The sequence below is a fragment of the Schistocerca nitens genome, chromosome 1 (genome assembly GCF_023898315.1).
Source record: "Schistocerca nitens isolate TAMUIC-IGC-003100 chromosome 1, iqSchNite1.1, whole genome shotgun sequence".
Classification (NCBI taxonomy): Eukaryota; Metazoa; Arthropoda; class Insecta; order Orthoptera; family Acrididae; genus Schistocerca; species Schistocerca nitens.
Window position 1 is genome coordinate 611,463,248 of NC_064614.1, and position 24,575 is coordinate 611,487,822.

General features: G+C 38.7%; 1 protein-coding gene across 3 annotated transcripts in view; it reads left to right on the forward strand.

The window, feature by feature from the left end:
* Window positions 1-24,575, forward strand: part of LOC126256943 (gamma-1-syntrophin) — an 804,587-nt gene that overhangs the window by 740,164 nt on the left and 39,848 nt on the right. For all 3 annotated transcript variants that reach the window (XR_007546465.1, XM_049955524.1, XM_049955522.1), the window contains exons 8-9: window positions 7,345-7,569; window positions 14,993-15,196. Coding sequence is in view for 2 of the 3 variants with exons in the window: in XM_049955524.1 (XP_049811481.1) it covers window positions 7,345-7,569; window positions 14,993-15,196 (429 nt within the window). In the remaining variant the exon portion in view is untranslated. The remainder of the gene's footprint in view (window positions 1-7,344; window positions 7,570-14,992; window positions 15,197-24,575) is intronic.

Genomic DNA, 24,575 nt, shown 5'->3' on the forward strand with positions numbered 1-24,575 from the left:
CAGTACTGTTGTTGATTGCAAACACTGATGGGGATGATGGACCCGCACCCGATGAAGTATGACTGATCTGTAATGCAGACACTTGTGTGTCGCCAGCCAGCGGATCAGCAGCAGTGGCAGTGATCCACTGTTAGTCCTTTTTGTGGAGCTTGGTGGGGTACTTGGCAGTGTCGTGAACACAGCTTCTGGCCAGCAGTAGAAAAGTCACACAGCATATGCTACGGGTGCAAGGAGGTGATGCAGGGGCTGAGGGCATAGCTATGTGTCACAGCTGGGTGACCTGCTTACGAGCATCCATGAGCTTGGCTTGTACGGCAGTGATGCATAAGCGGAAGGCTTCGTGGTTGTCCCGAAGCTCGTCGGCGTGTGATTTAAGAGAGAGCACCCAATGGCAGCTTCAGCTAGCTATCACAATAGAGTGGTGCTCTCAGATGAGAGGGAAGAAGTAACAGAACCGGTGGTATGGTCTACAGAGTTAAAGATCAGTGTACCTCACTGTAGGTTAGGTGAAAGAGCATGAGCTAAGAGAAAATCTACCCGGAGCATGGCTCCATCCACATCAGCGACAACGAAAGTCCAGTGTAAGGGAGTGTTAATGTCCTGCAGTTTAAGGTTTAAATTGGTTATGCCATGAGATTGGATCAAGGAACTATTGGCAGCTTGAAGTGGGGGTAAGGTTGACGCTCGAATTTAATACCTGTGGACAAAGGTATGACATTGACCTTGGCTCCCGTGTCGATTAGAAATGAAAGGCGAGACATTGCATCTTTCACATACAAGAGTCCTGGAGTGTCAGGTGAAGAAGTATAAGATACAGCCATTTGTGTGATGCAGCGCGGCGCGTAGTCCTGAGTGGGGTTACGGTGTTAGTATGGGTACACACATGAGGAACAACATTTCTTAGCCAAGCCACCAAAGCGGGAATGGAAATAACACAAAGCAGAACAATGCATAGCATCATCTGTCAAGCTGCCTGAGGCCGAAGCAGCAGTGGAGGGGGTCATGTTTGTAGATTCCTCCGACGGTGGCACTGCAGTAGGGGAGGAGCTACGGCGGCAGCTGCCAGGCGGCGTTGGGTCCATGGGCATGTGCGGAGCGTGTCGTGCGTGCTCTGTACCGAGCGATGGAAACTGCAGCGCTGTGCCAACCTCTGAGGCCTGAGGACCCCCCCCCCCCCCCAGTATATGTGTGTGTGGAGACGGGAGGGGGGGGGGCGGGTTACGGGGGGGTATGCGTGGGTGGCAGGATCTTGTAAACCTGGTCTACGATCGTCAGTTTAGCATCCAGTGGGGCCTGGGGCCAAATTTAGATGTTGAAGGTGAATTTGAACTTCCAGAGGAAGTTTGAGCAACCTGATGGTCCAAAGTGTATCGTCCGGCATATGATGTGTGTCAATCGCAGCACAGAGATGAGGCCAGAGCTGCAATGGGGATCTGGAACCCAACGACTCATGACTGTTGATGAGGCAGATAGCCTCTGTAGATCTGGATAGGCGCTCAACGATGGTGCATTGTGTAAATGCATATTTGTCAGTAGCAGGAGGCAAAGCCACAATACTGCAGGTCAGGTTGGGTTCATCATGGTGGTGACACAGCAAGCAAAGGAATTTAGAGTTGTCATCAGCAATGCCATGTAGCTGCAGGACATGGTCCACCAAGGCAAACTATGTGGGTGAGTGATCCTTGCAAAGGGGCGATAGTTTATGCCAATGGATGGGGAAGTTTTGGCAAAATGCTTTGTCAGAAACAATCGCTCCCTGTTCGGAGTTCTGCAGTGTAACTGGCTTGGGTGCAGTAGTGGTGTACCAGTTCACAACACTGTCAGTGGCATGTGGCATGGTAGGCATGGCTGGCTTGACCGTGGTCGAGAAATCGACGAGTCGGCCATCGATGGAATAAGCCAATAGGCATAGAATGGACCGGTGTAGAAGAGTTGACCACAGTTGACCAATGTGCAGAAAATGATTGAGTACAGTTTCCGGGCCCCTCCTCTACAGGTGCATTAAAATTATTAAATATCACTTAACATTTGTGGAACACACGGGGCAGATGTGGCAGGAAAGGCATGTGCCATCAGACACACATGTAAATCAGACGCTGGTAGTATGGAGTGTTGGGGGGGGGGGGGGGGGGGTATGGGATGCTTGGGATGCTGGTGCAAAATCCAGAGTTACAGGATAAACACGAAATTTCCTGTGTTGAGTGTCCTGCTTGATTTGTACCACCACTGCCCCAGATGTGCCCAGCTCGATTTGTACCGCCACTGACCCAGGTGCGCCCAGCTCGATCTGTACCACCACTGACCCAGGTGGAAAGTTTCCACTTGCACTTGGTAAACTCATAAACACAGCCACTGGTGTTTTAGCACATTGTGTCAGCCATTGTTGAGCACTTGGGACACGTGGAAAGTTCACATTTGACGAAAAACATTCACGAGTAAAGTTTTGTGCATGAAAAATGTTCTGTTGGTGTTGGACACTGCAACATGACTGCTGATTCATGTACAATAATGAAAAGTTATTGTTTGTACCAGATGCCGGCACACATGGCTGTTGGAATAAAGCAGCACTGTTCTGTTGAGTGCAGCTAGCCGGTGCGGTCGGAAACTGCGTCGAACTATTGTGAATACAAGGTGGATAATTGGAGAGCGATGCCGGAGTGACCATTGGAAAATCTAGTTGGCTCATGTGTGGTGCTGCAGGCAGCAACTTATCCATTGTGTACTCTGCAACAGAACGAGAGTTTGCTGTAGCACTCGTGAATAAATTGGGAGTCACCAGTATGGGTTTAGTGTTTTAGGATTGCTGAATCCAATGATGTACACTATACCACATGGTATGAAGAACACATATACACTTATACACATTTCTTAATTCTCGGTACACAAGTTTTCCGTTTCGCACGTGATCACAGACTGCTCACAAAGAGCTTTCCAAACAAAGATGTTACACGTGACTTGTTCAGTAGTTGCCACACGGCACGATCACAATTGTTTACTAAATGTTTTGATGTCATTTTTCTGCTTCTCATTGTGTTGCACTACAAGAGCCTTAAATGAATTTCATATTTTTGCTATAAAAATGCACTGCATTTCAAGAAGAACATCTCTATATGCAGTCTTACGAATCCCTGTTGCTTCCTTGCAAAAATTTATACCATAGCAGCTGACTGGTATGAATCATGCATGCCCTTGAGTTGTCAGTGCTGGAAGACAAACTATAAAAGATTCCCCAAGTGGCCACACCAATTAGCCCTCTGGCACTGAGCTAAGTGGCCAACTTTACTTAGCTCGTAGCCAGGTTCAACACCACCACTTAATATTAAGTGCATCTTAAATTATTACTGTCTGCAGAAATATTTTCGTTTGTTGCTGGGTAGGAAAACTGTACTCTTAAGAAGCTTTTAACATGAGTTGGCATTTTTGGATACAGCTGTCGGTGGGTAAATGCCTATTTCTATAAAATACGGCTGAGAACCGTGGACTGCACAATGTTTTTACTTGGGCTGCACGCATCCAATAGACAACAGTTTCACAATCACTGGTGTAGATTGTGTCTGTTGTATATGGCAAGTTATAAATAACATCTTTCTTTCTCATATGGAATTTTACCATCATAACAGAAAGCAGAGACTCACATTGACAGACTGTGGCACAGGAATCAGAACATGGAAACATAATGTATGGATCCCCACAAAGGTTGATACTGAGTATTCTCTTACTCTTAACCTACATAAACACTTCCAATTACTTCATGGTGCAAAAACCGTTATGTGTGCTGAGGATATCAACATACTAATCAAGAGTCCAAACTCAGCTTTATATGATACTGCTCAGACGATAGCTAAACAGGTCTACAATAATTTCACAGCAAAATGTTTGTCTTAGTCTAACAAAGACTCACATCATGCAGCAAGCAAAAATGACCTGCTAGCAATACAAATAAAATTTGATGGTCATACACCAAATGAACACTGTGTATAAAATTCTTTGGGATCCAACAAGAAGCTCATTTTCATAAGTTTTGCTCTAAAAAGCATTCCTTATTGTGTTGGTTTAAAAGCCAGAGGAGTGGCTTAATTTAGTATATTTTAATTCCCTGCTGTTTTGAGAATTGTGTTCAGAGATAGGACACTTAAAGTAAATTAAGTATTTATTTGGTAGAAGTGAGCAGTAAAAATGTTGTGTAAGATAGATAAACTGCACATCTTGAAGAGATCTCTTAAGGGTCTTGGAACTCTCAAGCTCCCTTCCCAGTACATGTACTATGGGATTTGTTGGTGATAATAAAAATATCTTAGCATAAAGGTGATTTGTACAATCACAATACACTAATGTAATTTACTTGTAGACTTTGCCTTCTTATGTAGGACTCAGAGAGGAGTTATGTACTCTACTGCAGAAACATTCAACAAGCTCCCATCTAACATAAAGCAAGAAATTTAGGTTATCCACACCAATTCAAAAGAAATTTGTAAAGAACCTCATTATCCAATCCTTTTACAAGTTACCTTATTGTTCAGTTTCTAGGACTGTAAAGTTCTGTGTCAAAATGTGGTCAAGCATCAGAAATCAAGTATTACAGTTGATGGATTCAACTATGTGGCAGTCTATCCCCCAGATGTTATTGTTGTATGCCTTGTTGATAATCATTTAGTGCTAAAATGTATACCAAACTTTTTCCTTGTGTTTTAGAAATGTTTCCATAGTAACTGAAGAGGTTGGAGTTTTTACATCTATACTCTGCAAATCACTGTGAAGTGCATTGCTTAGGGTACTTCCCACTGTATCTGCTCAGTTGTCTGGTGAAACACTGTCAGCTTATGACAAAATCATACGCTAACTAAAACAACACTCTGTAACCTTAAAGTTTGTAGTGATTCACAATTTCTTGCCCAGTGTCTGATGTGAGCTTGCTGAAAGTCTTTGCGTCATAATATAAACACTATACATGCAAGAGAAGGTGGGAAATCCACCATGAAAATTAGTCTTATAAATATGTAAGTGATTGTATAAATCAGACATCAACTAAAACTGATTTTTATCACCAACAAATACTGCTAATAATTTAATCTGCTGTGAAGTGAGGTGTAAGAACTGCTGGATATTTGAAGTGTTCTGAAAAATATCTATCCCGATTCTTTTGCTGAATAAATACTTGGTTTATATTGCACAAAAAAATGTAAGACCCTGTGGAGTGAAAAAATGTAAAATAAGTTAGTAATCTTATCTTAAAGTTGCTTAACTGATGTTCTTGATTAATTTATGAGTTGACTTTAGGTTTTTATCCAGCTGTGACAAAGAAATCTTGGATAATTTTAATTCCCCTCTTGTTTTGCCATCTGCCTCCTTAAATTCATTTTGTTACTTTTAACTGATTGCCATTAACATACGCGAATATAATCTGCATTTTCATAAAGTAGAAAGATTGGCCCTTAGTTTTAAAGAATGTAACACCAGATCTAATTTGGTGCTTAGATTTTTGTATGTAATTGATTTTCTAATTTATTTTGACTATACGTAGTTAGTATCTTTTGTTGTAGGACAAAATCAGTAATTGTTTCATAACTCGAATTCTGTTGTCGACATATAAATAAATATAAATTCCATACTAATTATAAACATTTGGAAGACAAAATACTAGTAATCTTAAAGTACCTATTTGGCTCTATTTTAAAACATGTTAGCAAAACCAGCCCTGAATTAATTCCAAGTTAATTAATAATTTTGTCAAAAGTATTGTTTGCATAATGATATTAGTTAATTTCATGATTTAAACAAATAATTTGGCCTAACTCTTGCAGTAGAAGAAACTTATAAAGACACAATTTTTTGATGTATCCAGTTAATTTAATGAGTTAAGTTTTAATTGTAATTTCTGTGAATTTAACTTTGAACAATGTGTAGTTTCAGCACCTGTATCAATATCTAAGTGCCCGGTTTTTGGTCATGAGACAGTCAGTCCACGGCCAAGTTTCAGACAAGGAACCTGTCCTGCTTTAAATGACAACAATGTATCAACATAATAGTGAAATAAGTGTCGCACCAATAGGCCATGCTTTAAAGCAATGACAATTTATTAGAAGGACTGTGAACTATGTGGTTATATTTTTACTGCTCATAGACGTTCAACACAAAACTATTGTAGCAGTATGTGGAGGTTCACCTGCAACCTATTAATGAGGCTTATGAAAAGCTTAAACAATAGTGCACTGGCCATACATACATAACTGTTTATTATTGGGGGGTCGTGCAAAGTAAACTACGGTGAAATGCAAATGTGTACCTGTCTGCTACAGTATTTACAGTAGTCAGTGTCCAAATTACAAACCCCATTTTTCAGCCAATGTAACAACACAATACGCCAACACCAAGGACAACAAACGAAGAAATAAATAAAGCAGGCAGAATCGCTACAAGAATTGTATTGCAAATGATGTTTCATTTAGTTTGACAATTTATTTCTTTTTTTATGTACCTCAAGATTATTTTTGTATGCTCCATTGCTGAACCTTGTGGGATAGCATATTATATATTCTTCCATTATGATTTTAATTTTATTTTCAACACACAGCTTTTCAGTGTGACTCCCTGTTTTTTGTTATAAAATTAAGAAATTATCCATAGAAGAATGCTTTAATAAATGCCATACTAATTTAATTTATGCAGCATTGTGCTGCATTGTCTGCACAAAATTATCTTGAAGGTCAAAGAATATGCAAGTAATGAAATTTTCTGTTGTGGTTATCTTGGTGTTAAATACAGCTTTATTGGTGGAAAATCCTTTATGAAAGCCAACCGGAGATGCTGTTAACTGCTCATTTTCCCAAAACTTACTGTTCTAGTTTAAGATACTAATTCAAACATTTCTGGAAGGATTATTGGTCTGGAATTAAATATTTTCTCATCCAAATTTTTGTAGATAATTATTGTGGCATATTTAAGAATATGAAAAATAAGTCTTGTACAACTGATTACAGAGGTAACTCAGCATCTGATAATTATACTCTGCTGGAGGCACTAACTTTAAAGAAAGGTCATATATCAGAACTGCCATTAATGACTGATGAAATAAATCTTTATTAATTACCAATTTTGATCATCTGAACATTGCTAGACATCATGCAATTATTTAAAACAGCCTGTATGTCAATGTTCTTACAGTAGCATAAAATAAATAAAACCATCCTGTGTGACTTAAGTAGTTTAATTTCTCTCTTTCATGCTCTTTATGGAACAAAAAGTTTGATCTCTAGTCAATTTTTCTGTTATTTATTTTATGATTATGTCTTTCTAGTCACGCTCAGATGAACTACAGCATTATTAATTATATATCCATGCTTACAGCTGAATATTATGGACTGGCTTAAATGCAAGTTGGTATTCAAAGTTTATCAGACCATGTTCAGAGTCATAAAGGATTCTGAAAATGTAGATGAGAGACAGCACTGTTTTTTAATACAGACATCAGGTCATGAATCCAGATATCTGTCTGTTGAAACAAGACAAGAACTGCTTCGGATTGAAAATGCATGGCACTGCTCTGTTTGTGCTGCAGTTATGAAATTGGGGGTATGTAAACAGTTACCATAAAATCTTCTTATACATCAAGTATCAAAAATGTTCCCTAGCTGGTTAATTATAATAATTACTTCTACCTTCAGAAGGAAGAAAAATGAGCCAGTGGAACAGATAACTTTTTTCCTTTGATTGAAGGTCTTACTATCAAATTTTAATTTTACAATTCTTATTTGTTTATGAAAGCTTTTGAGCTTCCAGTAACAAATTTATAACATAAAAAATATATAATATGGATAGTTTTTGTTATATGTACAGCTTCCTTTGATATTACAATATGTTGGTATGAGTAACACACACAATTAAGTATGCATGGAATAACCAAATCACGTCAGCAAAAACAGCTTTCAGAAATTCCATACAAAGCCCATATACATAGCTAGGCTCGGTCCAAACAAATAACAAGTGCCATGAGAGTGTAGTTAAATGAGCACATGAATTGACCATAACATAAAGAGGAAGAGAGCCCTCCACTGTGGGATTATAAGTAGGTTACTGGTCCAATTTGCAAGGTGGTGCTGCCCATGGGCTGCACACGCCAACCTCAGTGTGATGGTGTCATTGCTGTTTGATCATGCTGCTGCCTGACAGCCAGACTCATGCTGACAAACCCTGGTGTGGGCGAGTAAGATGATGAGCCAGCACCCCACGTCTCATTCTGTTTATGACCAGTGTGTGGCACCAGTGCAGTAGACATGGTGACATAGGATTCCCACAGCTGGGTAAAAATTAATATTTACCCAACTCAAGTTCTGCCAGCTTTGTTAATGGCTCCAATTTCTGTATTAAATGACACAGCTTGTCAGGCACATGGCCATTTTGTCTTCCTGAGTCAGAAATTTGACAAGCCAAAATATATAAATGCAGTCAATAGCAATACTCATCCCACTCCTCCTGTTGTTCATTAAAAGACGGAAAAGCCATAAACATGGGTTGTATGAGAAACATTTCTGCAATGTATGCTAATGTTTGAGCTGCCTATAATACAGCTGTTGTTAGCTCCTGATAACCGTGTACATTTAGAGTTAGTAGTTGTTCTAAATGTTCCATGGTTAAAAAACCACACACTCTCCTTATTATAAAAATGTGAAAGGTGACACACACATGCAAAACACAAACAAGCATGCGCACTCACACACACACGCGCGCTCACACGCACACACGCTCACACACACACACACACGCACGCACACACACAAACACACACACACACACACACACACACACAGAGAGAGAGAGAGAGAGAGAGAGAGAGAGGGGGGGGGGTAGTAAGTTCCATCTTGGTTTATTCAGAACAGCCCAACAGGATAATGCTCCTCAGGAGCAGTCCAAGCTATCTCAAGTCTGTATTCCAAAGCAAAATTCAATCTGCACTGCACCAAAGTTCTACCTCTGATAAATAGAGCTCACAATATAAACACTGAGCCAAACTGTTAGCATGTTCACTGCACACTCTACAGATAGGATCATAGTTGACTCAGACCAGCTCTGGACCAGCTTATATAGTCAAATCTGATGTGAACTCATCATAGGATGCGCCTGTGAACAAGCACCCTCTTGTTACTGATACCACAGCAGTTGGCACTAATGGGACACCGGCTGTTCAGTTTCCATAGTGACATCAGGTGGTTCCACTAAAGAAGGTTATCCCTCTTTCCTATTCTCTTCCTCAAATAACACACCACAGTTTGAAGGAGAGATGAGTTACAATAAAGATTACACTCAGAATAGAATTTCTGAAACTGCATGCTAAACAACAAAAATGTTCCTGCTTAATCTAAATTCCATTAATTGAAATTTAACTCCATTAATCTAATCTGAATTCTATTAATCTAATATTCAGGCTATGAATTACAGGTATTAATACAAATTCGTTATTTGCGAATTTATGTTTAAATTAATAACACACTAACAGTTACAGTTACACTTTCACTGTTTGTTGCGTTCAGGTTCTTCTTTTGCTTGAGAGTTAGTCACTATAAATGTACTGAATTGACCTAGTGTTGTTAATTTCTTTGCAAAATTTCCATTAGTAAGTTCCAACATCAATGACACATATATTAATAGTGATCAATTGTCAGTCATTTGTGTAGCTCCATCTCTGCAATAAAATCATTTCTTCTTGAGTTGATCTACAGAATATGAAGAATGAATGAGTGAATGAATGAATAAATGAATGAATGAATGAATTTTGTCCCAACTAACAATATCCCATACAGAAAAAAAGTGTATAGTGCCTACAGAAAATTCTACAAATAACCTAGCAATGTAGACTGCTCTTCACATCCCATAATGAATATATAAACAGGACACACTACCAATAGATATTTCAATTTGACAGTACCACTGGCTCACTAAATGACCTTGTGGACTGCTCTGCCCTCTTCGATTTTCTTTGTAATTATAGGATTCGAAGGTCAGCACCTCGACATCAATTTTCTAATTGAGTGCACTTCAGTTCTAAACATAAAAAACATGAAGAATTGAAGACTTCTGACTGCTATTAGGTACAAAACAGTTTTGGTTTATTAATGTATTTGTTGATATTTGAACAAACAGCGTAATAGGACTGTAGTCGTAAAGTTGCCAGTTTGAATCTCTGTAGGAGCATTTGTCATTTACTTTTATTTGAATTCCATGTTTATTGATAAATCCAAATCTTACTTGACAAATACTGCATATCACTATTTTATTTTTAATTTCCATTTGTATAAAAATGCCAGTTGTTAGAATAAAATAAAATTTTGTTCAAGAAAATAAAATACTTACTTTCATTTATAGAGACTGATCAGTATTATTGATATATATATAACTTTTTTCATTTAACAAAAAGGCATTTTGCATGTCTGTATCAAATTTCAACTTATTCTCATGCCAAGGCCATAGCCAAAGCAGGTGGTGTCCAGGGTGCCCACCCCCCCACCCACCCACCCCCCCGCCTCCCATCCCCCCCCACCCCCCCCACCCCCCGCCTCTTTCCCCCAAAGCACCTAAATGAAATCACATGCATCCTAGTTGGTGTATAGTGAAATTAAGAGATATTTTGATTTTCAATCATATGATAAAAAAGTGATATGCACTATAGATAGTCAGCAAAGCCAACGACAGATTTAAATCATATATACATCCATAGTACTATCAACTATCGCCCATTTCTATTTTAGCCAAGGCAAGTTGTTGGCCATGTCATTCGCCCATTTCTATTTTAGCCAAGGCTAGTTGTTGGCCATCTAATTTTGTCAATTATTGCAGTTCTTGCTTGCAGCTGAATTTAATGTAAATTCTACCATTTATTGTTTCTGACCTTTGTTCTGAGATGACAGTTTCTAATTATGGATAAGTTTGTAACAAGAAAGAAGTGGTAAACTGATTTTGATTCATCTGCTAGCATTACAATAAGTCAAAAATATGTATGGACCACTGTAATAGTCTAATTACCTATCTATAGCAGTTTAATGTTAGCCCAGGATCCATTATTTGGAGGCTGGTAGAACTTTGGGGTTGCAGTATTTCACAAGGAAATGGAATGGTAAATATCATTAAGGGTACAAATTGCATTAAATGAAAATCAGTGCGTAATAATACACTTTTATTTGTCTGTGTCACCCAAAAATTGCATAATGAACAAAAATATTGCCCAAATGGCAATGATTGTATTTCTTTAAAAATTTGCTCAATATTCTATCATTAGTAAACCCAAGTGGCAAAATATCACCCAATCTGGTAACCTGGCTCTTTATGAAAACCAGTTCCAATACAGAGAAATGGATAGGGTTTTTTTGCGAGCAGAAAGGGTGCAGAATGACAACAATTTCACAGGAGAGCTTCTGTAAAGTTTGGAAGGTAGGAGACAAGGTACCGGCAGAAGTAAAGCTGTGAGGACGGGCCTTGAGACATGCTTGGGTAGCTCAGATGGTAGAGCACTTGCCCGAGAAAGGCAAAGGTCCTGAGTTCGGTCTCAGTCTGGCACACAGTTTTAATCTGCCAGGAAGTTTTATATCAGCGCACACTCCACTGCAGAATGAAAATCTCATTCTGGGAACATCCCCCAGGCTGTAGCTAAGCCATGTCTCCACAATATCCTTTCTTTCAGGAGTGCTAGTTCTGCCAGGTTCGCAGGAGAGCTTCTGCAAACTTTGGAAGGTAGGAGACGAGGTACTGGCAGAAGTAAAACTGTGAGGACAGGCCATGAGTCATCCTTGGGTAGCTCAGATGGTAGAGCACTTGCCCACGAAAGGCAAAGGTACTGAGTTCGAGTCTCAGTCCGGCACACATTTTTAATCTGCTAGGAAGTTTCATATCAGCGCACACTCTGCTGCAGAGTGAAAATCTCATTCTGGGAACAATTTCTATAGTTCACTCATTTCTAAAAGACTTTTTGAGCAGGCTACCTGAATTCCTCCAGGCTGACTGGGCTTTGCACCCTCCTTCCCCCATTTGTCCAAAACCTATTTATGCTCATGTAATCCTGCATATATGAAGCCAACAATCCCATGCAAAATTAAATCTTAAAATATCCATACATTAATGCATTGTCAAATGACTAAATATGCACAATTAAAGGAAAAACATGCAATATCAGAATTCATTATTTTGTTGTGATGCCTTTGGCGCAATTGTTTTGTGCATCTCAACTGCAGGATGTGATTTTAGTGTATTTTTGCTTCTGATGAAGCTATATTTAAATATACCGAAATGGTGGTCAAGGATTTCAATAAATCTTTATTCTGCAACTGTTTGGCTGTTATCATTTACTTTGAAGATTTTCAACAGTTGCTGCTTCAGCCATGTTTAAAATTTTGATTTTATTTTATTTGAAAACAAAGTAAGACAACCAGTTTTTTCAAATTTCCTGTCAACTTGGGGTAGCTCTTGAGTGTTAGGCCACTGAGCTAGCAATCTCTGGATTTGGGAGCAAGGTAGTTTGAATCCATCCACCAACAACCTTGAAAATGTTGTTCTGTGGTACCCCTCAATTCAGGCAAATGTGGTGGTTGCTCCCTTTCTATAGGCCACAGCTGGTTCCTTCCAACAACTTTCTTTACTGAAGAATTCCAATTCTCTTAAAGATGTAGTGCCTCTGCTTGAATGAAAACAGCTGTTTCAAAGGCAAGCCGAGCATTTCTTTGGAAACTCTTGGCACTAAGACTCCCATACATTTCTCTGCCAGGACATTCTTTAATGCAGAAAATTATCTTTCTTGCACTGCAAGAAGTGAGCAATGCATACTTAAATAAGGACATTTATGGAAGTGTCAGGTTGAATAATTCAAGATCCTTTGCATTTTCACCACTAAAAACTGTTCTAGCTTCACTGTCAAACAGAAATATCTTTATTCCAAAAGCCCTGTTGGTAATAATCACAGTGCCTCAAGAAAATTAGTGTTCATCCATTCCTGATCAATTCCTCAGTTCATATCAAGACTGAAAGAAGAGTGTAAAATGACCTTGGAGAGTGAAGGAAGATTGGAGCATAACCGCATTTAAGTGGTTTGCCAAAATACAGCACTCCAAGTAATCAGATTATATCTCCACAAGATATTGTTGAATGAAATGTTTTATCATTCTTTATGAACATTTTAAGAATAAAGGTCCTCTTTAACAAATCGGACCCCCTCCCCGCCTTTTGACAAAATTCTGGCTACATCCATGCTCATGTCATCAGTGATTAAAAATAAGAAGATATATTTTTTTTTAAAAAAAATTATGATTCAGTATTTGCTGATTATCATTACAATTTGATAATAAAATGGAATTTAAGTAAAAGTGAAAAAGTTCCTGTTAGTGAGATTTGATGTAGTACTTTCACAATCATGAACCTATTCTGTGCACTCAGTTTCTGATAAACACATTAATAACCTAGAAATTCCTTTTTTTTATTTACCAGTGCTCAGAAATCTTGTAATCTTTAAAGGTTACTTAGGAAATTAACATCCAGGCACTGAGCTTCAAATTCTGTAAGTATGCAGAAAATCAAAGGAAGTCGGTCCATAAGGTTCTTCTGGCAGGGTTATAACACAGATGAAATCCTAAAATTAAAAAATTAAAACAAACTTGTCTCTAATGAAGACTGATGAGCAAAAACATTATGACCACTTGCTTAACAGCAACATAATGCAGCAGCAGTGCTGCATGGCATGGATTCATCAACTCTTTGGTACATTTCTGGAGGTACATGGCACCAGATGTCTATACACAGGTCTCACAATTCCCATAAATTTCAGGCCATTGGTTTTTGAGTGCAGAGTTGGCACCTGATTGCTTCTCAGGTGTGTTCCATCATGTTCATATTAGGCAAATTTTATGGCAACAACTGTGTTCACTATCATGCTCCTCAAACCACTATAGCACAATTCTGACATTGTGACATGGAAAATTATCCTGCTGAAAAATAACAATTGCTGTTGGGGAAGCATGAAGGGATGCAAGCAGTACATAGTAATGTTCACATAAGCCACAGCTGTCATGGTGCCTTCAAATACTACCACAGGTACCACGAAAGCCCACGTGTATGTCCCTCATAGCATAATACTGCCCCAGTCAGACTACATCCATGATATGGTGCATGTTTTGTGCAGCTGTTCACCTGAATGACTGTGTATCCAGAGATGGCCATTCGTTTTATGTAGCAAGAACCATTATTTATTCAAGCAGATGACATTGATCCACAGTCCAATCTCAGTTATCCCATGCCTGCAGCAGCTGTCTTTGGTTCAGCATGCGAACACATAGAGGTCATCTGCTGTAACACCCCATATTCAACAATGTGCACTGTGTGGAATGCTACAGCACTGTACTCTGTCACAGACTGCCACCTTTCCTGCTTTATGGAGCAAGTAAACTTCCTACCTTGACATTCTGTGATGATTCGTGGTTGTCTAACTCCATGTCATCTGATCATGTTTTCACTATCCATCAGTTGCTTTCCATAGATTCTCATGACTATAGCAAGCAAACAGTTGACCAGTTTCATCATGTCTGAAATGCATATTACAATCATGTCTGAGATGCATGTTCCCAGGCTCTGGGCCATAATATACCTTTGTCAAAGTTGTTTATTTCATCAAATTTCCCCATCTGTGGTTCTTATCATTGCTCTGCTTATATACTATCCTTAGCATGTCACATGACTTTAAAAACACCTTGCAGCAATAAATCTTGTGAACAGTGGCCATAACGTTTTGCTTACCAGTTTATATTGCCTGCCAGTTTGGAGTATAATGGGTTTCTGCAGTACTGTTGGATAAAAATCTGTAGTATCTTTCCAAATTATAATAAAAGCACACACCAAGACTGTAATTAACTTAGAAAATGTTCTCCATCAATTGTACATGTATATGTAACTATTGTGAACAAATCATTTCATTTTTATGCTGTTCTATTACAGTTTCAGTGCAAAATATTTTAATATTTTACAGAGCAAAACTTTCACTGTGACGACTTGTGGGAAGACAGCTGGTTTGACATTGGACTGGAACATGGGATTTGCCCTTTATGACACAGAATCCAAAACATATTCCTGGAAATATAAATTTTCTCAGCTAAAAGGTTCCTCTGATGATGGCAAATGCAAACTGAAGCTCCATTTTCAGGACAGTGAAACAAAAATGATAGAAACAAAAGTAAGTTCTACTTACTGTCAAAATAACACAATTACTTTTAGTATTCCACATCCCAAAATATTATATGTGAACAAAAATTTTATATGAATAGAACATAAATGAAGAACATATGTTTTGGTCATTTTCTATCTGATATGATTCTTCAAGATGCAGCTTATCAACCAATCCTTTCTCTTTCTCCCAACCTCCTCTGACCCATATGAACCACAGAATATCAGATTTGCTTCTCCCAATGAAAATGACCAGATCATACAATTATTCAATTACACACACACACACACACACACACACACACAGTTTGGATTACAGTGTTAATAATTCCCAATGTACAATGATTAATTTAGAAACAATTCTAATTTTCTGCATTATATAGGCTTTTTATTACTGAGGAAAGTCTTTGATGTAAAATCTTATCTGTCTCCATGTTTCTGACCTATTTACGGGGTTCTCAATAAATGCAAAATCTCAAGTATTGACTCAGTAAGTGCAAAATCTCAAGTATTGATATTGGGTTTATCTTGGATTAGATACACATTTGTTGTATGGATCCATAATGGGGAAATACTCAAATATGTAGTACATGTCACAAAACAAGAACAAATAACACATACTTACAAAGAAAGAGAGTTAGATTAATATTTTCACCCTAGATCCTGAGTTTAATGGTCCTCATGTATGTGAAATAAGCCAAAAAATCTTAAATTTTTATTTAAGAGGTAGCAACAAACTTTTAATAAAACATATAAATGTGTAATACATTGTGGTGTATATGATAATTTATTGACTACTGTAGCCACACATTATCAAAAACTGCACATGGACATCATTTGTTGAGAAGAAATAACAAAAAGGGTAGAGGAGAAGGTGAAGAATGGAGAGAAGTTAGTATATTACGTACAAGAAAGAAGATAAACAACAAAACTAAGCTTCAAGTTACAAAATATTGATAAGAAACTACAGTCATTTAACAAGTCACAGATAAAAGCTAAAGTCAACAAAGGAATACAAGAATAATAAAGTAGGGAATTTGTAGAAAGGGAAACTGTGAAAATAAAAAGAGGAGAAATGTACATAGCCTGCTGGTGTGGCCAAGCGGTTCTTGGAGCTACAGTCTAGAACCGCGCGACCGCTACGGTCGCTGGTTCGAATCCTGCCTCGGGCATGGGTGTGTGTGACGTCCTTAGGTTAGTTAGGTTTAAGTAGTTCTAAGTTCTAGGGGACTGATGACCTCAGAAGTTAACTCCCATAGTGCTCAGAGCCATTTGATTTGAGAAATGTATAAGTGGAAAACAAATGAGAGGTGTAAGATTACAGTCTGAGAAGAAGGAATGAATTAGGGCCAATAACACGTTACCAGAACAGTTGCACCCAGTTCAATCAGATTAACCACTCAGCAATCTCTCAGCCTTCACCTGGTGCTTTGTTTGATAGCTCCTTTCCTCTAATATTCCGAAATGTCTGAATCTGTCGTAAATAATTACCTGAACCAGTTTCATCCATATCTCAAAGATAATCCTCCTAAGGCCATGGGCATTAGGGATGTAAAAGCAATCTTGTGATCTACAAATTTAGCTGCAACCACTGTGCTACCTTCTACATGGGCATGACAACCAACAGACCAGTCTGTATCCATGAATGGCCACCGATAAGCTGTTGCCAAGAGACAGCTGGACTGCCCACTTGCTGAACGTGCTGCCTACGCAATATGCTTCACTTACGTGACTGCTTCACAGTCTGTGCCATCTGAATCTTTCCTACAAACGCCAGCTTTTATGAACGGCACAGGTGGGAACTCTCCCTGAAGTATATGCTATGTTCCAGTAACCCCCCTGGCTTCAGCCTTCGCTGTCCTTCAACCACCTGTCTACTTCCCTGCTCTGACATCAACACTACATAGCCTTCTATTCTGCCAGTTCACCCATAAGTCTTTTGCCCTTCTCCAATTTACTTCTCAGTGGCTCACAAATCGGTTAAGAACAAAATTACTGCCTGTTACTAAAGTCTGCACTTTATAGTCCACCATATGGGCATACAATATTTCCCCAAGCAGACTCGCTTCCTCCAATGGTAAAATAGCTTGCAGTTAAACTTCAGTCATTGTATAGTGCCAATAACATTCCACGGGACAGGCCACCACCTTTCTCCTAAATTTGGCCCAACAGCATGCTCACAAATCCTCACCAAACCCAGACTTCCAGGTGCTCACACAGCTGCCAGCAAATCACTTGTTCATTGCTTACCAGCATGATCCTATATCCCTATTTGCCCTGCTTACATGTACCCTTGCAGGCAGGTGACCTCTGGTATCCCAGCAATGGGCTAGAGACAAACACAGGACAGATACAATCAACTACTTGAGCACCAGGATGTCACAAGTGTGGCACTATCACAACATATGTCATGCAGAGGTACACTGGCTCAGGTTTAAAAGAAAAGTTGAGCATGCACTGGACAGATATGTACCCAGTAGAACAGTTCATAATGGGAGGGAACCTCCATGGTATACAATCACTGTAAAGAAACTTCTAAAGAAACAGAGATTACTGCATAATAGGTGTAAAACAAAGTGTAGGGCTATAGACAGAGAGATGCTGAATGAAATGTGTTCGGCTGTCAAGAGAACAATGCATGATGCCTTCAGTGACTACCATAGCAGAATATTGTCAAGTGATCTTTCACAGAACCCTAAGAAATTCTGGTCATGTGTTATGGCTGTTAGTGGCACCAAAGTTAGTGTCCAGTCCCTGGTGAATGAGACAGAAACTGAAATTGGGGGTAGAAAAGCAAAAGCTGAAATGCTTAACTCTGTTTTCAAATGTTCATTTACACAGGTGCAGTGACCCAATTTAATCCCTATACCACTGAAAAGATGAGTAAAATAAGTATTAGCATCAGGGTTGTTGAGAAACAGCTGAAATTGTTAAAAATGAAGACAGCTCCAAGGACAAATGGAATTCCTGTCAGATTCTATACTGAATTTTCAGCTGTGCTAGCCCCTTTAAAAATAACTATAACCTATCCTAGATCCCTCAGACAAAAAACCATGGCAAGTTCTTGGAAAAAGCACAAGTCACACCTGTCTACAGGAAGGGTAGTAGAATTGATCCACAAAACTACTGTCCAATATCCTTGACATAAATTTGTTGTAGAATCTTAGAACATATTCTGATCTGAAACATAATGAGGTATCCTGAATAGAATGACCTCCTCAATGCCAACTAGCATGGATCTCGAAAACAGTGATCATGTGAAATGCAGCTCACACTCTTCTCACATGACATACTGAAAGGTTTGGGTCAAGGCAGTCAGGTATGTGCTGTATTTCTTGATTTTGGAACAGCATTTGACTTAATACTACAGATATGCTTAGTGTCAAAAGACCAATTATATGTGATATTAAGAGAAATTTGTGACTGGATTGTGGACTTTTTCGTGGGAAGATGCAACATGTTATCTCGGATGGAGAGTCACTGTCAGACATAGAAGTAACTTCAGGTGTGTTGAGACCATTGCTCTTCATGTTGGATATTAATGACCTTGCAGACAATATTAAAAGTAAAATCAGGCTTTTTGCAGATTGTGCAGTTATCTATAATGAATTACTATCTCAAACAAGCTGCATTAATATTCAGTCAGATCTTTATAAGATATCAGAGTGGTGCAGAGATTGGCAACTTGCTTTGAGTGTTCAGAAATATAAAATGTTGCAATATACAAAATGAAAATATCTAGTATCCTTTAACTATAATATTAGTGAGTCACTGCTGGACTCAGCCAACTCATACAAATAGGGCTGGATGTAACACTTTGTAGGGATATGAAATTGAATAATCACATGGGTTCAGTCATGGGTAAAGCAGGTGGTAGACTTCAATTTACTGGTAGAGTCTAGTGACTGGTTTGATGCGGCCCCCCACGAATTCCTTTCCTGTGCTAACCTCTTCATCTCAGAGTAGCACTTGCAACCTACGTCTTCAATTATTTGCTTTGACGTATTCCAATCTCTGTCTTCCTCTACAGTTTTTGCCCTCTACAGCTCCCTCTAGTACCATGGAAGTCATTCCCTCATGTCTTAGCAGATGTCCTATCATCCTGTCCCTTCTCCTTATCAGTGTTTTCCACATATTCCTTTCCTCTCCGATTCTGCGTAGAACCTCCTCATTCCTTACCTTATCAGTCCACCTAATTTTCAACATTTGTCTATAGCACCACATCTCAAATGCTTCGATTCTCTTCTGTTCCGGTTTTCCCACAGTCCATGTTTCACTACCATACAATGCTGTACTCCAGACGTACATCCTCAGAAATTTCTTCCTCAAATTAAGGCCGGTATTTGATATTAATAGACTTCTCTTGGCCAGAAATGCCTTTTTTGCCATTGCTAGTCTGCTTTTGATGTCCTCCTTGCTCCGTCTGTCATTGGTTATTTTACTGCCTAGGTAGCAGAATTCCTTAACTTCATTGACTTCGTGATCATCAATCCTGATGTTAAGTTTCTCGCTGTTCTCATTTCTACTACTTCTCATTACCTTCGTCTTTCTCCGATTTACTCTCAAACCATACTGTGTACTCATTAGACTGTTCATTCTGTTCAGCAGATCATTTAATTCTTCTTCACTTTCACTCAGGATAGCAATGTCATCAGCGAATCATATCATTGATATCCTTTCACCTTGTATTTTAATTCCACTCCTGAACCTTTCTTTTATTTCCATCATTGCTTCCTCGATGTACAGATTGAAGAGTAGGGGCGAAAGGCTACAGCCTTGTCTTACACCCTTCTTAATACGAGCACTTTGTTCTTGATCGTCCACTCTTATTATTCCCTCTTGGTTGTTGTACATATTGTATATGACCCGTCTCTCCCTATAGCTTACCCCTGCTTTTTTCAGAATCTCGAACAGCTTGCACCATTTTATATTGTCGAACGCTTTTTCCAGGTCGACAAATCCTATGAAAGTGTCCTGATTTTTCTTTAGCCTTGCTTCCATTATTAGCCGTAACATCAGAATTGCCTCTCTCGTCCCTTTACTTTTCCTAAAGCTAAACTGATCGTCACCTAGCACACTCTCAATTTTCTTTTCCATTCTTCTGTATATTATTCTTGTAAGCAGCTTCGATGCATGAGCTGTTAAGCTGATTGTGCGATAATTCTCGCACTTGTCAGCTCTTGCCGTCTTCGGAATTGTGTGGATGATGCTTTTCCGAAAGTCAGATGGTATGTCGCCAGACTCATATATTCTACACACCAACGTGAATAGTCGTTTTGTTGCCACTTCCCCCAATGATTTTAGAAATTCTGATGGAATGTTATCTATCCCTTCTGCCTTATTTGACCGTAAGTCCTACAAAGCTCTTTTAAATTCCGATTCTAATAATGGATCCCCTATCTCTTCTAAATCGGCTCCTGTTTCTTCTTCTATCACATCAGACAAATCTTCACCCTCATAGAGGCTTTCAATGTATTCTTTCCACCTATCTGCTCTCTCCTCTGCATTTAACAGTGGAATTCCCGTTGTACTCTTAATGTTACAACCGTTGCTTTTAATGTCACCAAAGGTTGTTTTGACTTTCCTGTATGCTGAGTCTGTCCTTCCGACAATCATATCTTTTTCGATGTCTTCACATTTTTCCTGCAGCCATTTCATCTTAGCTTCCCTGCACTTCCTATTTATTTCATTCCTCAGCGACTTGTATTTCTGTATTCCTGATTTTCCCGGAACATGTTTGTACTTCCTCCTTTCATCAATCAACTGAATTATTTCTTCTGTTACCCATGGTTTCTTCGCAGCTACCTTCTTTGTACCTATGTTTTCCTTCCCAACTTCTGTGATGGCCCTTTTTAGAGATGTCCATTCCTCTTCAACTGTACTGCCTACTGCGCTATTCCTTATTACTGTATGTATTGCGTTAGAGAACTTCAAACGTATCTCGTCATTCCTTAGTACTTCCGTATGCCACTTCTTTGCTTATTGATTCTTCCTGACTAATGTCTTTAACTTCAGCCTACTCTTCATCACTACTATATTGTGATCTGAGTCTATATCTGCTCCTGGGTACGCCTTACAATCCAGTATCTGATTTCGGAATCTCTGTCTGATCATGATGTAATCTAATTGAAATCTTCCCATATCTCCCGGCCTTTTTAAGTATACCTCCTCCTCTTGTGATTCTTGAACAGGGTATTCGCTATTACTAGCTGAAACTTGTTACAGAACTCAATTAGTCTTTCTCCTCTTTCATTCCTTGCCCCAAGCCCATATTCTCCTGTAACCTTTTCTTCTACTCCTTCCCCTACAACTGCATTCCAGTTGCCCATGACTACTAGATTTTCGTCCCCCTTTACATACTGCATTACCCTTTCAATATCCGCATACACTTTCTCTATCTGTTCATCTTCAGCTTGCGACGTCGGCATGTATACCTGAACTATCGTTGTCGGTGTTGGTCTGCTGTCGATTCTGATTAGAACAACCCGGTCACTGAACTGTTCACAGTAACACACCCTCTGCCCTACCTTCCTATTCATAACAAATCGTACACCTGTTATACCATTTTCTGCTGCTGTTGATATTACCCGATACTCATCTGACCAGAAATCCTTGTCTTCCTTCCACTTCACTTCACTGACCCCTACTATATCTAGATTGAGCCTTTGCATTTCCCTTTTCAGATTTTCTAGTTTCCCTACCGCATTCAAGCTTCTGACATTCCATGCCCCGACTCGTAGAACGTTATCCTTTCATTGATTATTCAATCTTTTTCTCATGGTAACCTCCCCCTTGGCAGTCCCCTCCTGGAGATCCGAATGGGGGACTATTCCGGAATCTTTTGCCAATGGAGAGATCATCATGACACTTCTTCAAATACAGGCCACATGTCCTGTGGATACACATTACATGTCTTTAATGCAGTGGTTTCCATTGCCTTCTGCATCCTTATGTCATTGATCATTGCTGATTCTTCTGCCTTTAGGTTGCTAAGGTGCATCTCCCCATTCAAGTTCTCCTGAATATGTATCCTAAATATTTTGCACCAGTACATTTGAGACAGTTTCCCCATCAATGATGTCAAGCCTTGCAGGGTGGAGATTTTGTGATGTTTAAAATTTAAGTAGCACAGTGTTTCTTTCTCCAGAACGTCTAAGAGCCTCTTAGTTCTAAACCACTGTGTTAATCTTTACATTGCTAATGTTAGCCCGCATCTTGTAGTCGTGCGGTAGCATTCTCGCTTCCCACGCCCGGGTTCCCGGGTTCGATTCCCGGCGGGGTCGGGGATTTTCTCTGCCTCATGATGGCTGGGTGTTGTGTGATGTCCTTAGGTTAGTTAGGTTTAAGTAGTTCTAAGTTCTAGAGGACTGATGACCATGGATGTTAAGTCCCATAGTGCTCAGAGCCATTTGAACCATTTTTTTGCTAATGTTACAGTTTCCTGGAGACTGTTGTGTGATCTAATTAAAGTAGCTTTTGTCAGCTGCAAAGAGTACTGTCATTCCATTAGTTATTTTTTCTTCCAAGTCATTAAGGTGGAGAAGAAACAGGACAGCTCTCTGAACTGATCTTTGAAATTTTGCATATTAATAGAAACTTCAAAGACTTTGTGTTTCTCCATAATTATGTTTAATTTCTGTAATCCGATGCTGTTGTCAAGGTATGATTTGATCCACCTGCTAAACTGGCCTCAAGTTACATAAGTTAAGTAAGAGATTGCCATGAGCAAAAATAGCAAATACTTTACTAAGACCTAAAAGTATACCAGCTACACATTTATCATCAATTGCTTTTAGTAGGCCCTATTTCATGTAAAAAGAGTAAAACTGCTGACTGAGTTCACTTTCCAGCCCTGAACTTGTGCTTTGAATCCTTCATTAGGATTTCTTTATTTAATAAGGATATTAATCTTTGAAGAAAATTTTCTCCAAAATTTTGCTCAACCTGGACAAAACTGATACTGACCTCTAATCAGAATTTCACATTTGGCACTCTTATTGTGCAGTTGTGCTACCTTCACAGTTTTAGTCTATTTGAAAATACATTATTCTCAAATGATTTGAAAATGTTTATTAGTGGTTCTAAAACATCTGTGAAAAATACATTATTTTCAAATGTATTAAATGTGAGGAACATCTGGGGTATTATTAAATGCACATTAGTTGTTTAGTAAAATAGTCACACATTTCCAAATAATGTTTTTATGCAAAACACTGAGGCATGCACAGCACAGTAGGTTCTATTCACACAATTTTGTGTCACCAGTACAAGTTCAAGAACAAATTCAGTGATTATAATTTTGTTTGATTCAACTCCTCTTGAATATACCTCCATTCTCAAATGATTATCAGTCACAGCATACAGTAAGTAATGGAACTGCACAGATGCATTCATGCACTTAAAAATAATACACCTTCTTTTACTGTCATCAACTAATTCTTCTGTAAAGATATTACATTAACTTTACCTTTCAGCTTCTGAATTTCTTTATATGAAATGCTTTTTAAGTAATCATTATGGATGGCTACACTAATCTTCATGGTTTTTGTGTAGTACTACTGCCTCCAGGATGTTCCTTTTTTCTTCTAGTCCCTCTCTGGATGGTCCTGCAGCTGAATATAAGTAGGCTGGACAGATAGGAAAAATGCCTGGTGCAGCATCTGAATCAGGCCATGATTTTTTTGAAAGTGAAGCAGTTACAGTTTTTCCATCTATTACAGATACTTCCCAAATAATGTTGCTAGCTTTGAAATGCATGTGACATGCCTGAAAAATGAGCAGTGAAGTACATTAATCTTAATATACTCAAACCAAGTAATCCAGCAAACGATAATATACCATAATCTACAACACACATTATTAAATTACATTCAAAACAGAACTTGCCACAGAATAAATAGTAGCTGTGAAATCTTGTCTTGGTATTGAATGGAGCCATGTCTGTCTTATTATATCCTCTTTAGGAAGCTTGAACACATGAATGTTGTTTCCTGCTGTGTAATTTCCATTACCTTTTGGTACATAGCACTTCATAACTGTAATGAAGATAAAACTGTGTAAATGTATATCATGTTGCATTAAACTCACACAAGCAAACTTAGGAATGCACAGTATGATTACTGTGTTATTAAACAGTCTTGTAACGATCATATAGCACAAGTTTTTTATACCCAACTCATTGTCGATACAATGTAACACAGCTGTTGACTTTTGCCACTTCTTGCTGGTGTCACAAATTTGAGTTCTTGCAGTTGTTTGCCCTTTTCATCAAGGTAGTGTTGCCCCTCCAACCATTTCTATCTTGGTATAGTTGATCATTTTCTATATATATATATATATATATATATATATATATATATATATATATAATTTTTTTTTTTTGGAATAGC